The sequence below is a fragment of the Chlamydomonas reinhardtii genome, chromosome 4 (assembly GCF_000002595.2).
Source record: "Chlamydomonas reinhardtii strain CC-503 cw92 mt+ chromosome 4, whole genome shotgun sequence".
NCBI classification, from domain to species: Eukaryota; Viridiplantae; Chlorophyta; class Chlorophyceae; order Chlamydomonadales; family Chlamydomonadaceae; genus Chlamydomonas; species Chlamydomonas reinhardtii.
In genome coordinates, this window is record NC_057007.1 from 521,701 (window position 1) to 535,760 (window position 14,060).

The following is a 14,060-nucleotide window of genomic DNA, read 5'->3' on the forward strand; positions in this document are numbered from 1 at the left end:
CTGGGGCGGCGGGGGCGGCGGGGTCGGGCGTGGGGCGGCTGCCGTCGCTGTACTGCCTTCTGAAGTATGTGCGGGCGCGGCTGCCTCGGTGAGTGTGTGTTTGGCGTTTCAGTTGTGACGACTTGTACGGCTGAGCTGTTGTCTGTGAGCGACTGCTTTGACTCCCAGCAACCACCAAACACGGCCACGTCATGCCGTGCATGTGGCATGTGCCGTCCCCGCCCCTTCCGATTTTCCCATCATCCCGGCCCACACCCCACACCTCACAACCCCGCAGCCCCACAACCGCCACTCCGTCCCACCCCACTGTTTCACATCCCATCCCACACACCACTCCCTCCACCCCACAACCATCCCATCGCTCCCACCTCAAACTCACAACCGCCACTCCCTGCCTCCCACCCCGCACAGCCTGCGCCAGCCTGCGGACCCGCTGGCCCCGCTGCCGCTGCCGCCCCGCGCCTTCCTGGCCCTGCTGGGGCTGCTGCGCTCCTGCCGCGGCGTGACGCCCACACCCGAGGAGCTCGGCACCGATGACGACGACAGCGGCGGCGGCACTGGCGGCGGCGGCGGCTTTGGTAGCGGGGGCCTGATGACGCCCATTCCTGAGGCCGCGAGTGGTGCAGGTGGCGGTGCAGGAGCAATGGATGTGGATGGGGATGGCGTGGTGAGCGTCGTCAAGCCGGGAGGAGCAGGAGGAGCAGGAGGAGCCGACGACATGGACGCGGAGGGGCCCGCCACACGCGGCCCGGCGGCGGCGGCGGCCAGCCTGGATCCGGGTCTGGTCGCAGGAGACGCGGCGTCGGTCCTGTCTGCTTACGCGAGTGCGCTGGAGGCCGGGCTGTGCCGCGTGGAGGTGCGTGCGTGTGTGTGTGTGTGTGTGTGCGGCCGCGATACATGTGTGTGTCTGTTTGGGTGGGCGGGTGGGTGGGATGGTGGGTCGGTGGGTGTGGGTGTGCGGGTGGTGGGTGGGTAGGCGGGTGTGGATGTGTGAGTATTATTTGCTGCTCGTGCTGTTGGTGGGGCTGGTGAAGGGGATTGGCTTAACCAATAACAGGAGGATTGGGGGAGTGGCAGCGCCGTCTGCACATTGACAAACGGAAGGAAGGAGAGTAACAATCTGCGTATGTCACTTGCTGACTCCTTTCGCCCCGCTACGTTACCTCCCTGCTTCTCTCACACGCACACATATGTTACCGTATGCGGCCCTACAGGGCAGCTCCGAGGTGACGGCGGCGGCGCTGGAGGCGCTGCTGGAGGCGGCGGCGGAGGACGGCCGCGGCGTGGTGGCGGGGAGGTGTGTGTGGGGGGGTCAGTGGTGGGGCGACTGCAACAATTGGGAGGAACGAACGAGCGAGCGAGCGAGCGGGCACACTTTACTTCTTGCATGGGTGCTGTAACGGACCAGTTGCTGTGCCGGGATACTGTGGGGCCGGCGCCACCATTGCGTGAAGTGGCCGGCCGCCCCGCCTACCCCGCCCCTCCAACAACCCCCTGCCTCACCGTCACACTCCCACTCCCACTCCCACTCACACTCCCACTCCCACTCACACACCCTCACACCCAGGTACCCGGGCCGTGTGTCCTGGCTGCGCGGCTTCCTGGCCCACACGGACGCGGGGGCGCGCGCCGCCGCCGCCAAACTGCTGGGCAGCCACGTGGCGCCCGCGCTGGAGCCGGCGGCGGCGCAGGTACGGCAAAAGACGTACAGGGAAAGTACGGGGAAAGTACGGCGGCTGTAGTCACAAATGTAAAACCCCGCCTGCACCCCCCTCCCCTCCTCCCGTCCTCCCTGCCCTCTAGGAGCTGCTGGCGTCCCTGGTGGCCCAGCTGGCCCCCATGCTGGGCAAGTCGGCAGTAGCAGCAGCAGCAGCAGCAGCAGCTACTGCTGCTGCGGGTGGCGGCGGCGGTGCTACAGCCGCTGCCGTCAGCACCAGTGTGAAGCAGGAGGAGGCGGAGGGTGTGATGCTGGCGACGGGTGCGTGGTTTGGCCGGCCCCCTTCGGTGCTGCTCTGTGCACGCATTTGGACAAGTTTTATACAAAAAACAGAATGGTTGCTGTGGAAAATGCGAGCCCGAAATGCCTTTCATCTGCTGGTCAATTACAATCACACACTCGCATCTGCTTATCTTTACATGCGTGTGTGCGTGTGTCGGCTGCAGGTCTCATCCTGGCGAGTGTGGGCGCGCACGGCGCCGCCGCCGCCGGCCGCGCCCTCGCACTAACCGACGCAGGCGCCGCAGCCGCCATCAACGCCCTGGTCACCATCCTCTCCGCCGTCGGCAGTAGCACCAGCACCACCAGCACTGCTACTGCCGGTTCCGCTGCTGCTGCTGATGGCAGTAGCAGCAGCACTGCCACTGCTACTGCCGCTGGCGGCGGCGGCGCTCCCGCGGCGGTGGCCATCCTTCGCGCCACCGCAGCGCTGGCGCTGTCGTACGCGTGTGGGTGGGGGCTGCAGCCAGCGCTGCTGGAGCCCTCGACCACTGCTGCGGCTGCTGCTGCTGCTGCGGCGGCGGCTGTGGAGTCGGCGGCGGCCACCGCAGGTGGTGGTGGCAGCGCCGCTGCAATGGAGACGGAGTCCGCAGCAGCGGCGGCGGCGGCGGCGGTGGCGAGCACTTCGGCGGCAGGCGGCAGCGCCGCGGCGGATGCGGCGAAGGCGGCGGCGACGAAGGCGGAGGTGGCGGAGGCGGAGGCGACGAAGGCGGAGGCGGCGGGGTCGCGGCGTGTGGTGGATGACGTGGTGACGCGTGTGGTGGAGCTGCTGGGAGACAAGGACGTCAAGGTGGGTGCAGGCGGTGCACAAGCAATGCGGGGTGGGGCTTTCGGCGTGTGTGTGATGCGGCATGGCGGGGTAGTTGTAGCTCGGGGTGCGGCGTGGCGTGAGCAGAGCGTGAGCATTAACGTTTGCCCTTCTAACTCCGGTTGCGCGATACGGCGTGTGCAGCAGCGCATTGGCGCAGCATCCCATGGCGCTCTTGAGCGGCTCTGTCGGCGGTGGCCTGGCCTCAAATGCATATGCATCGGCGCTGCCACACCGCCGGTTCCGGAACTCCCATGCCCGCTTTCCTCCCAACATCCCCTCTGCCGCCCGCCCTCTCAATGCCGTGCCGCATGCACGTAACAATGCCCCACAGGTCGCGTCGCGGGCCGCCGCCGCCGCAGGCTTCTTCGCCGGCGGCTGGGCGGGCAGTTGGGCTGCTACTGCCACTGCCACTGCTGCTGTCACTGCTGCTGCTGCTGCTACTGCCGATGCTACAGCCGCCACTTCCACTGCTGCTGCTGCTGCTGCTGCCACTGCCGGGGGTTGCGACGTGGACTCGCGCGTGTCTCGGGTGCTGGTGGCCGGGCTGTTGGGGACGGCCGCCAACAAGTCGGAGGACGTGCAGTTCGCAGGTGCGCGGGGGCATGAGGTCAGTGAGGGCGGCGGCGGGGCCTGGGGCGGGGGCATGAGCCTGGGTGTGGGCGGCGGCGCAATGAGAAGGTGGTGAGTGGTGTGGCGGTGCGCTTGCTTTCGTCACGCTGGTTGTGCCTCATCATCCCACCGCCACTCCCAACCACAACTGAAACCACAACCACCACTTTGCAGTCGGCGAGGCGCTGGCCTGGGCGTTCGGGGGCCTGGGCCTGGAGCCGGCCGGGCCCCCCGTGCGCCTCGTGCTGAGCCGCAACTTCACAACCCTGGCCGACGACCTCACCGCACGCGGCGGGCAGGCGGCGGCGGCGGCGGGCGGCGGCGGCGGCGGCGGCGGAGGCGGCGGGGGTGCTGCAGATGACCCCATGGAGTCGGAGGAGTCACTGGAGTTGGAGGTGAGTGAGGCCTGGAGCGGGGTGTTTTTTTTGTTTTGTTGGAGAGGGTTTGGCGGTGCTTGTCTTTTTGGGGCGGTTTGAGAAGGTTTTCGACGCATGGCTTGTAATTGCATTGCGTGCCCGCCACTGCCACGTGTGGAGCATGCGATGTGGCCTGCCCTCCCGACGCCGGGCCACGCCTCTGCGCCCGCTTTCATCAAGTCTCCTCTCCCCACCACCACACATACATACACAATTCCGTTATGTTCTTCCTTGTGCTGTGTGTTCACGCGAATCCGCGCAGGCGCCGGTGTCTGGCGCTGTGGCGGCGCTGCGTGAGTCTGCCCTGCAGCGGCTGCTGTCGGACATGGTGGTTAGCCCGAGGTCCGAGGTGAGGGGCGGAGAGGTGGCGGAGGTGTGGAAAGGCGTGGAGGGGCGTGGATAGGTGTGGAGAGGTTGAGAGGTGGAGAGGTGGAGGTGGATGGGTTCAAAATGGAAGTGGAGAGGTGGGGCGGTGGGCGGGAGCGGTGGAGTGGGAGTGAATAGGTGGGTCACGCCACGTCCGCACGCCGCCGCCTCGGCACCCTCGCGACCATCCTCACATCACCCACATCCCACCTTACCCCACGAACTATCCATGAGCGTAACCCCACCTCACACCCTGCCCTCACACCCTGCCCTCTCACCCTGCCCTGATCAGGTCCGCTGCGCCGCCGCGGTATGGCTGGTGAGCCTGCTGGGCTTCTGCGGCCGTGCGGCGGCGCTGAGGGGCCCCGCACTGCCCAAGATCCAGGTGCGTGTGTGTGCGTATGTGTTTGTGTGTGTGTGTGTGTGTGTTTGTGTGCGTGTGTGTGTGCGTGCGTGCGTGCGTGCGTGCGTGTGTGTGTGTGTGTGTGGGGGGGGGTAGATAGGTGGTTGGGTGCGGTGTCGTATGGGTGAGCTCACCTTGCGACGCGGCGGAAGACTCGGCCCCCTCCCCTGCACATTGCCGTATGGCACTCGCACCCGTTTGAGTCGCGGCGCGGTGCCTTGCGAGCGAGACCTCCTCTTATGTGCTGTGGGCGCGCTTCTATCTACTCATGTCTGCCTGCAACTCCCTCGCTGCACCCCCCCCCCCCCTCTTTGCAACCTGCCACCCTGCTATCTACTCCGCTTCACTTCTCTGTACTACCATATGTTTGCAAGCCCATCCTGGTTGTCGTTACCCATCCCACCTGCAGTTTCTTCTTGCAGCGCGACTGCTTCCTGACGGGATTGCTTCTGAGTCAACCCCATCGGCCCCATCTCCCCACCCCCTCCCGACCCACAGGAGGCCCTGAGTGGGCTGCTGGGTGACCCCAACGAGCTGACGCAGGAGATGGCCAGCCGCGGCGTGAGCCTGGTGTACAGGCTGGGGGACGCGCAGGTGAGGTTGCGGGGGTGGGGTTGGAGGGGGTGTTTGGGTGGAGGGTGGTGGTGGTGGTGGGTGGGTTTGTGTGGAGGGTGGAGGAGGTGTGGGTGGCTTTGGGTGGGTTTGGGTGGAGGGTGGGTGGAGGATGGATGGGTCACAAAGAGAGGGTATCATTGGGCGTGGCCCAGAATAGCAGTCCAGGTGAGACTGGGACGGTTTGCTGGAGGGGTTGCGGTGAAGTTGGTGTGTGGGAGCCCGGGTTTGGGAACTCCTTCCGGCGGTGATGGCAGGCGGATGGGATTACCTACGCACGAACACACGCTTACACTGACACAAACACAGACACTAACACACTTGCACACACGCACGCACGCGCGCCTACAGGTGCGGGAGCAGCTGGTCAGCAGCCTGGTGTCAGTGCTGCAAGGCGGCGGCGGCGCGGCGGGCGGCGCCGCCGGCCGCAACGTCAAACTCACAGCGGACACCAAGGTGCGGGTGCGGGTGCGGGTGCGGGTGCGGGTGCGGGTGCGGGTGCGGGTGCGGGTGCGGGTGCGGGTGCGGGTGCGGGTGCGGGTGCGGGTGCGGGTGCAGGTGCGGGTGCTGGTGCCGCTGCGACAGGTTACATACACATGTACTGGCCGGATTTTTTTTCCAATCTTGTTATTTTGCTACAGCCTGTACGGTACTGGGCACTGTTCTGCTCATGTCTCTCATCAATCGTGTACGGTACTGATGCACTGCTACTGTTGTGCTGCCCTGTAGGTGTTTGAGGAGGGCGCGCTGGGCGCGGCGCCCGGCGACAAGGGAGACAAAGGCGGCAGTAGCAGCGCCAGCGGCAGCGGCGGCAGTAGCGGCGGCCTGTCCACCTACAAGGAGCTGTGCGCGCTGGCCACAGACCTGGGACAGCCCGACCTGATCTACAAGTGAGGGGGGAGGGAGAGCGTGTGTTTGCATGTGCGTGTGTTTTGTGCAAACGCGCGTGTGTGTGCGCATGAGGACCGACGATGTGGCGTGGGTGATAGGCACGTACACACAATGAACTCGGGTTCCTCCGCCTCTACCCCAAGAGCCTAACCCCCACCTGCCCTGCGATCTCGCTGTGGGCTGGACCGCTCCCACCGCCTCTTCCCACCGCCTCGTCCCACCGCCTCTTCCCACCGCCTCTCACCACACCATCCCCCCACACCATCCCACACCATCCCACACCATCCCACCACATCCTCACCCACGCACACCCCCACAGGTTCATGGATCTAGCCCACCACGCCGCCGCGATCAACAGCCGCCGCGGCGCCGCCTTCGGCTTTGCCGGTATCGCCCGCCTGGCCTCCCGCCACACCGCCGCGGCCGGCGGCGGCGGCGGCGGCGGCCCCGAGGCTCTGCTGTCGAAGCACCTGTCCACCTTGATCCCCAAGCTGTACAGGTGCGGGCTGGGGCTGTAGCTGCGGCTTTGGGAGGGGCTGTAGCAGCAGCTTGGGGAGGGGCTGTAGCTGCGGCTTGGGGAGGGGCTGTAGCAGTGGCAGTAGGTGAAGACGGCTGTGTGTGACATGCCGGTCCTCCACGCCGCCCCCCTTTCAACCGTAAAACACACCGTCCCAGCCCCAACCCAGCCCCACCACCTCCTGGCCCTCACAAACCCTAACTCTCAACCGTGACACACACAACCCCACCACCACACACACATACACACGCACACAGGTACACGCACGACCCCAACCCCAAGGTGGCTGAGGCCATGGTGGCCATCTGGCGGGCCCTGGTGGACGACCCACGGGCCACCCTGGACAAGTGAGGGGGGGAGGGGGGTTGTAAATACCGGTTCAAACTAAACCAAAACAAACGAAAGTGAGGGGGGAGGGGGAGAGAGTCACGTGCAGTTGGAGGGCCCCAGTCGCCCGTCCCACGTCGCCTTCTCATCACTGCCAGTGCCTGGAACCCCCATCGTTTACATGAGTAACTTGCCACACGCCACTTCACGCCATAAGTTTCCAACAGCACCCACCTCCTTGAAACCAATCTCACCAACGCACACCTCCCAAACCTGCCACACACACACCTGCCACACACACACCTGCCACACACACACCTGCCACACACACAGGCACTTCGGCGCCATCATGATCGACCTGCTGCGCGAGGCGGGCGGGCGGCTGTGGCGCAACCGCCAGGCCGCCTGCGCCGCCCTGTCAGACCTGCTGCAGGGCCGCAGGTGTGTGTGGGTGTGGGTGTGGGTGTGGGTGGGTGGGTGGGTGGGTGGTGGGTTATAAAGATGGTTGGAAAAGGTACATGATGCACGGGGGGAGGGGGCGCCCGCGACGATACGTCCTTCGAGCTGGCATGTGCTGTGTTCTTCGTCTCCTTCCTCGCCCCAGCGGTTTTGAAGGGATACACATGTGATCTGACACGCGTCACGCAATCCATCAGGCACGCGTCGCACGCTGATCAACCCCCCCTGCGCTTCCTCTTATTTACTCGTGAATGCAATCCCCCACCCCACCCCTCCCCCCGCCCTACAGGTGGCCTGAGCTGGCGCCGCACTTCGGCCAGCTGTGGACCATGACATTGCGGGCCATGGTGCGTGGGCGTGGGGGTTGGGGGTACACGCATTAAGTTTACGAAGTGAAGTCGTAGCCAGGTACAAGGTTAGAGGGGGTGGGGTGGGGTGGGCGGGGGGGGGGGGGCGATGAGAGCCCGGATTCGATTGTGGGGCCTGCTGGATCTCACGGTGTCAGTTTTTGTCGTGTTTGCGCTCACTTCCTTGGCACTCCGTGGCATTCCGGCCCAGCCTGGAACCACAGGACCGGCGCCCCTCCTTTCACCCCTCCCCCCCGTGCCTTCCTCCCCAACATACTTCATTCTCCGTCTTCTCCCTCGCCTCCCTCACCCCTGCCCAAACCTCAAACCCCCAATCCCCTCTCCTCCCCTCTCCTCCCCTCTCCACCCACCCCTTACCCCCCCCCTACCCCCCACCCCCCCACCCAGGACGACATCAAGGAGTCGGTGCGCCGGGCCGCGCTGCAGCTGGCGCGCACCGTGCGCGGCCTCACGCTGAGGCTGGCGGACCCGCAGCACACGCCCACACGAGGTGCGGGAGAGCGGGGGGCGCGGGGGGAGGAGGGTAGATACCAGCCCAAACTAAATTGACCAGTGCAAACGAGCGAGGAAGAGAGCGTGGCCCAATGCTTTGACAGGGCGTGGCTTGCGCTTTGTGACATGTTTGCCAATTCATGTCTGGAGGTGCAACATAGAAACAAAGGCATGTTTGTCGACACACATTTAAAATCGACGCAGACTGTTCCTCGGCGGTGGGAGTGGTCATGCCCATTCTGTTGGAGCAGGGCCTGGCCAGCAGCGTCAACGAGGTGGGTGGCGTCGCGGGGGGGTTTGTGAGTTTGTGGGTTATTGTGCATCAACGCCTCGGCAACATTGATGTTGCATTGCTGTGGAACATGTTTAGAATGGCTGTGGCTGGACCCAGCTGGAACCACCGCCTACCGCGGGCATGAATGCAATCCGTAAGTCCGTGGTAACAATTGCGCGCATTCAAACAAAGCAACACGCCCACGAACACGCCTGCAGGTCCGGGCTCTGGCGGTGGACGTGTTGGGCTCGATCGCCAAGGCCGCGCCGGCGGGTGCGCTGCGGCCGCTGCTGCCGGCGCTGGTGCCGGCGCTGTTGGAGGCGCTGAGCAGCCTGGAGGACGTGAGGTGGAGGGGGGGGGAGGGGGCGGAGGGGATGAGGGGAGGAGAGGGGTTGCACTCATGATTGGTTAAGGGGAGGATCGTAAATACCAACCAGCCCACACTATACCATACCAAGCCAAACCAGCGGAGCACAGGCAGAGGGGGGGGGTTATAAATAGGGAGGAGGGGCTACATTCATGACAACTCAAGGGGAGGAAGAGGGCCAGAGAGGGCAAGGCACGAGGGCGAGGGCGAGGGTGCTGGAAGGAGGGGAGGGGGACACAGCTGTGCCAGCCGCATGCCGCCTCCTACCGCGTTCGTACCTTGTTCGTACCAAGCGCACCGACCACCGCAACACACCACGTGCCAAAAATAGCAGAGTGCATTTCTACACGCAGACCACCTGAACACAAACCTGCTGATTAACACACACGCACACATACACACGCACACACACGCGCAGGCTGAACTATGTGGAGCAGCATGCGGAGCGGCTGGGGCTGGATGCGGAGAGGCTGGAGGGCGCTCGCGTGGCGGCGGCGCGGGCCTCACCTCTGGTGCGTGCCCTGTGTGTGGCAATGCGTGCGTATGTGTATATGTGCTTGTCGTGCCGTGCCGTGTCGCGGCGCTAGCAAGGATTGGGTGTGGGGGAAAGGGGATTAGTGGAACAGTGTTGGGCCCTTGCCAAATGCGTGTGATGGTTACAAGGGATCAATTGGAGCACGGTGGGGACTGAAAACGTGTCGCACGATAACCAGTGTCTCGCCGGCAACACGCCCACCGCACCCACCGCCGCCTGCTTCCCCACTAGCCCATACTCTCCTATCTCGGCCCACGCTCCCCACACCCCACACTCCATCCCACACACTCCACCCCACACACACCAATCCTGCCACCACCGCCCACCACACACACCACCAATCCTGCCACCACTCCTCTCACCACCACCAGGGCGACACGCTGGACCTGGCGGCGCGCCTGGCCGACCCGGGCTGCCTGCCGGAGCTGGTGCCCGCACTGCTGGGAGCCATAAAGCGCGGCGTGGGGCTCAACACAAAGGTGGGGCGGTGGGGGGATTCGTGTAGCACAGCACAAAGCAGCATACGCCTCACATCCGTACCATGCTACCGGGGGGTGGGGTTACATTCATGATTATTTAAGAAGTGAAGGCGTAGCCAGGTACAGTAGCATAGTAGGGGGGGGGCGTGGTGGGCGTGGGAGTGAAGGTTTGAAGGGGTGGGGACCTAAGGATGCGTTCTCGGGAGCACTAGTCTGGTTGGGTCATGATGTAGGGGCGAAGGTTTCCTGTAGCACGACTTTCCGAGGTGCGAGCTGCACAGCTACAAAACAGCATATGCCACCAGGGCGGCCTGCCTGCTTACCTGTCTCACAGCCGTACAATGCTGCCTTGCGCACCGCGACTTTGCTTATCCGGCATAACCGCAATGACCGAGTTTTATGATTCATCCCAACTTGTCCGCGCGCTGCGGCCCGCCGTACTCTGTGACTGTGATCAGGTGGGCACGGCACGTTTCATCCGCAACATGGCCTCCCGCCCCGGCGCCCTGTACGCCGGCGGCGGCAGTAGCAGCAGCACCCCCGCCGGCGACGCGGCCGGCGGCAGTAGCAGCGGTGTCGGCGGCGGCAGTAGCGCCGGCGGCAGTAGCGAGCCGCTGCTGAAGCCGCACGTGGGTCCGCTGCTGCGGGCGCTGGTGGCGGCGGTAGGCGGCGAGCGCAGTGCTACCGTGCGGCGGGCATACGCGGCGGCGGCGGCGCAGGTGCGCCGTGTGTGTTTGAGGACACGAGATAGAGGACACGCAGACTGTGCGATATACAATGCGTGAGCGGTCGCGCGTGTGTCGCGCGTGTTTTGGTGTGGTTTGGTGTGGCTTGGCGTTGTGCTCATGTGGCGGGATTCAATGCACCCGCCACGGCTTACCCGCTGTCCATGTCGTGTCTGCCGGTGTCATGTTTCCTTGTTACCGTTGCCCCGCCATAGCCATCGCCAAACGCCACGCCCCCCCCCCTTACACCCCACCCCGCTCCCCCCTGCCTCAGGTGGTGCGTCACGGCGGGGACAAGCGGCAGGACAAGTTCGTGAGCGAGGCCCTGGCCAGCTACAGCGACACAGGGGCGGACGCAGACGCGCGGTGAGCGTTGCATGGGCGCTGGGAGATGTGCTGGGAGATGTGCTGGGAGATGTGCTGGGAGGTGTAGGGTAGGAGGGGGCGTGGAGAAGCACACGGGGAGGGCGGCGGCCCACGAGCAGCAACAGGGCAAGAGGACTTGGAAGAGGTTCATAATGTGTGAAGAGGTTGCAGCACGAGGACTGCAAAGGAAGGGAAGGGATTCGTTACATCTGCATTCGGCGGTCGGCGTTCAGTGTTGGCTGCTTCACGCCAACACCTTTCCTCCTCGACTAGACCCCACGTCCAAACCCCACGACTCGCCCCCCACCTCCCTCCCCCCACCTCCAACCCCCCACCGCCCGCACCGCCCCCGTACAGCCGTTCTGGGTGATACCAGTGACGGACTCCACACCTTCGCTAGCAAACAGGGGCGCCGTGTCGGAGAGGGGGACTATGCTAAGTGGGCGGAACGTGTCTTCACTGCGCTGGAAACTTACGTCCTGGACCACCCCAGCCCTACCCACTTCAAATGGCCCCTGTTCCCCCCTCCCATAAAGCTGCCCTGGCCACCTTCCTCGGCGACCGTTACATTGTGTCGGTCACTGACAAAAGCTCTGCTACCCTGCAACTTATCTGCCGTAAACACTACGTCCGTAGCTTGGTCGCTGACCTGCACGCGTCCCCTGCCTACTACTCACCCATTACCCTTGACGAACGTGACGCCCACTACGCTTCCCTTAACGCCATGCTGGCTAGCGCCCTCCCCTCCCAAAACCTTCGTTACGACACCACGCGCGCCGACGCCTACTATGCCGGCACCATTAAAATGCACAAATCTCCCCCTGCCATGCGCTTCCTCGCGTGCTCCCACGCGTGCCCCTCTGTCCACATTTCCCTCCTCCTCACCGCCCTCCTGCGCTTACTGTACCATACCTTCCAGCGTGTGTGGGAACGGGACCTGCCTGACTACCCTGTCTGGGTGTGCGACCAGTCTGCGGGTGTTATGGGTATGCTGCACCGTTTCAATGCCCGCCAATTCCCCCCTCCGCCCCCGCCTGACGCCGCCGGCCCCAGCACGCCCCCGCCCCCGACCCCCGACCCTGCCACCCCTCCCCCCTTCGCCACCCCGCAAGCCCGCGATTTTACCCGCTTGTATACTAACCTGCCCCATACCCTTATTGTGGATGCCCTTACCAACGTCGCCCGCGTGTGCTTTGAATTTACGGGGCGCACCTACATTACCGTTAGCATCCATGCTCCCAACCCCGCATCCACGGACGCCAAACCCACCGCAAGCGCCGTTTTTGGCGATGGCGCGCAGCCCTCCGCCCCCACCCGCAGTGAAAACGGCCGCGTTACCTATTACCACCTCTCTCTTGACGAATTTGTCTGCCTGCTGCGCACCCTGCTCGCTGCCACCGTTATCCAGTTTGGCCCCTACCTTGTCAAACAAATCTGCGGTATCCCCATGGGCATCTCCCCCGCCCCCTTCATTGCCAACCTATTCCTTGCTTGGTATGAATATGTTTTCTTCCGCCAGCTTCCCCACCCTGCCGCCGCCGACCCAAAACTGCCCGACCCTGCTGCCGCTGACTTCACCCATGCCGCGCGGGACACTGCCCATGCCTGCCTTGTCAAACGCTCCATCTTTGCTGCTTTCCGCTGGACGAAACGATACTTGGACGACCTTATTTCCCTGCGCAACCCCTGGTTGGAACCACTGCTCTTCAACACCTCTGTTTTCCATGGCCTCCGTGGCATCTACCCGCCCGAACTCCAAATCCCCGTCCAATCACACCCTCTGCCCGCGCACCACCTGCCCTTCCTGGATATCCTGCTTATCACTAGTGAACGCGCCGGCTTCTCCCATATCACCACACGCCTGTATGATAAACGTACCCAGGATGCGTTTAGCCAAGTCCGCTTATCCCGTTTTGTCCACTCTACCTCGTGCGTTAACACCTCAGCCAAACGCAACATCTTTGTTGGTCAGTTCCGCAGACTTCAACGCGTCATCCTTGAACCCGCAAACTTTATTGACGAAGTGGCCGAAGTCATGTCCCGCCTGGCCGCCCTCGATTACCGCCCCGCTACCCTTCGCGCGCAGCTTCGCACCCAGGTTTCCCGGTGGCCGCAGCTGTTCTGCTTGCAACGGAAAGCCGGCCTTATGCTGGCTGAGCGCATTGATGCTCGTTTTACTGATTTGTTGGCCGCGGGGCCCCCTTGATCCCCCGCCGCTGTGTCCGCTCACGAGTGCACCTGGGAGTTGCCTCGTGGGTTGGCGCGGTGGTGGGAGCTCATCCGAGCCCCGCCGCGCCCCCTAACCTTTCCTCCCCCGCCGTTGATGGTTGTCGGGGCCTTGCGTGTGTCTGCATGAGTGTGTGTGCGTGTGCTCCGGGCATCGTGTGGACCCCGTTGCGTTTTTGGGCTGCCCTTGCTTTTACACTTGATTCGCGTGGTCGTGCCGTTTTTTACGTTTTTACTTTGGCTCTCACTACTACTCGCATTGCACGTTTGCTTGTATGTCTGTGCCGCCTGTTTGCCGTTTGAGTCCGCCACGCCTTACTGCCGCTCGCCCATTTCCTGTGTGTGCTTCCCCCTGCGCGCGCGGCTCTGGCGTGGCTTGCATTGCTGAGCGATTAGGTGAGTTCGCGGGGTCCCGGTTTCGCGCCGCAGCAGCTAAGCTAGCCACCTCGACGCATGCACTCAGCTTCTTTACCAACGAGCCTTACTTATCACCACTACTACTCCAGACTACTTGCTTTCAATAGGAACTTAGTTTTTAGCGTTAGCCGCCACGGAAACACGGGGGAGCCAGCAGCCTGCCGCTGGCGAAACAACGGTATGGAATGCGTCGCGTGTGCCCGCTGTACCTCTGGACGTCGGCACTTCACTTCATATTTGATACACACCATCCCATGGATGGCTACCCCCCACCTCCCTCCCCCCACCTCCAACCCCCCACCTCCCTCCCCCCGCCTCCCTCCCCCCACCTCCAACCCCCCACCTCCCTCCCCCCACCTCCAACCCCCCACCTCCCGCCCCCCACCTCCAACCCCCCACCTCCA

The 14,060-nt window shown here is 64.1% G+C and overlaps 1 protein-coding gene across 1 annotated transcript in view; it reads left to right on the top strand.

Moving 5' to 3' along the window:
* The window catches only part of CHLRE_04g217935v5 (uncharacterized protein), a 20,452-nt gene extending 9,249 nt beyond the window's left edge, over positions 1-11,203 (top strand). Inside the window, exons 18-41 of the mRNA XM_043061768.1 lie at positions 1-88; positions 412-856; positions 1,215-1,297; positions 1,568-1,691; positions 1,804-1,978; positions 2,164-2,786; positions 3,139-3,397; positions 3,591-3,811; positions 4,095-4,181; positions 4,491-4,583; positions 5,100-5,195; positions 5,565-5,669; positions 5,943-6,103; positions 6,424-6,603; positions 6,879-6,968; positions 7,282-7,389; positions 7,697-7,754; positions 8,163-8,265; positions 8,472-8,542; positions 8,760-8,887; positions 9,327-9,420; positions 9,815-9,922; positions 10,381-10,641; positions 10,922-11,203. The exon at positions 1-88 is cut by the window's left edge and continues 208 nt beyond it. Coding sequence (XP_042925024.1) covers positions 1-88; positions 412-856; positions 1,215-1,297; positions 1,568-1,691; positions 1,804-1,978; positions 2,164-2,786; positions 3,139-3,397; positions 3,591-3,811; positions 4,095-4,181; positions 4,491-4,583; positions 5,100-5,195; positions 5,565-5,669; positions 5,943-6,103; positions 6,424-6,603; positions 6,879-6,968; positions 7,282-7,389; positions 7,697-7,754; positions 8,163-8,265; positions 8,472-8,542; positions 8,760-8,887; positions 9,327-9,420; positions 9,815-9,922; positions 10,381-10,641; positions 10,922-11,017 — 3,857 coding nt within the window. The 3' untranslated portion in view covers positions 11,018-11,203. The remainder of the gene's footprint in view (positions 89-411; positions 857-1,214; positions 1,298-1,567; positions 1,692-1,803; positions 1,979-2,163; positions 2,787-3,138; positions 3,398-3,590; positions 3,812-4,094; positions 4,182-4,490; positions 4,584-5,099; positions 5,196-5,564; positions 5,670-5,942; positions 6,104-6,423; positions 6,604-6,878; positions 6,969-7,281; positions 7,390-7,696; positions 7,755-8,162; positions 8,266-8,471; positions 8,543-8,759; positions 8,888-9,326; positions 9,421-9,814; positions 9,923-10,380; positions 10,642-10,921) is intronic.
* The last annotated feature ends 2,857 nt before the right edge of the window (positions 11,204-14,060 follow it).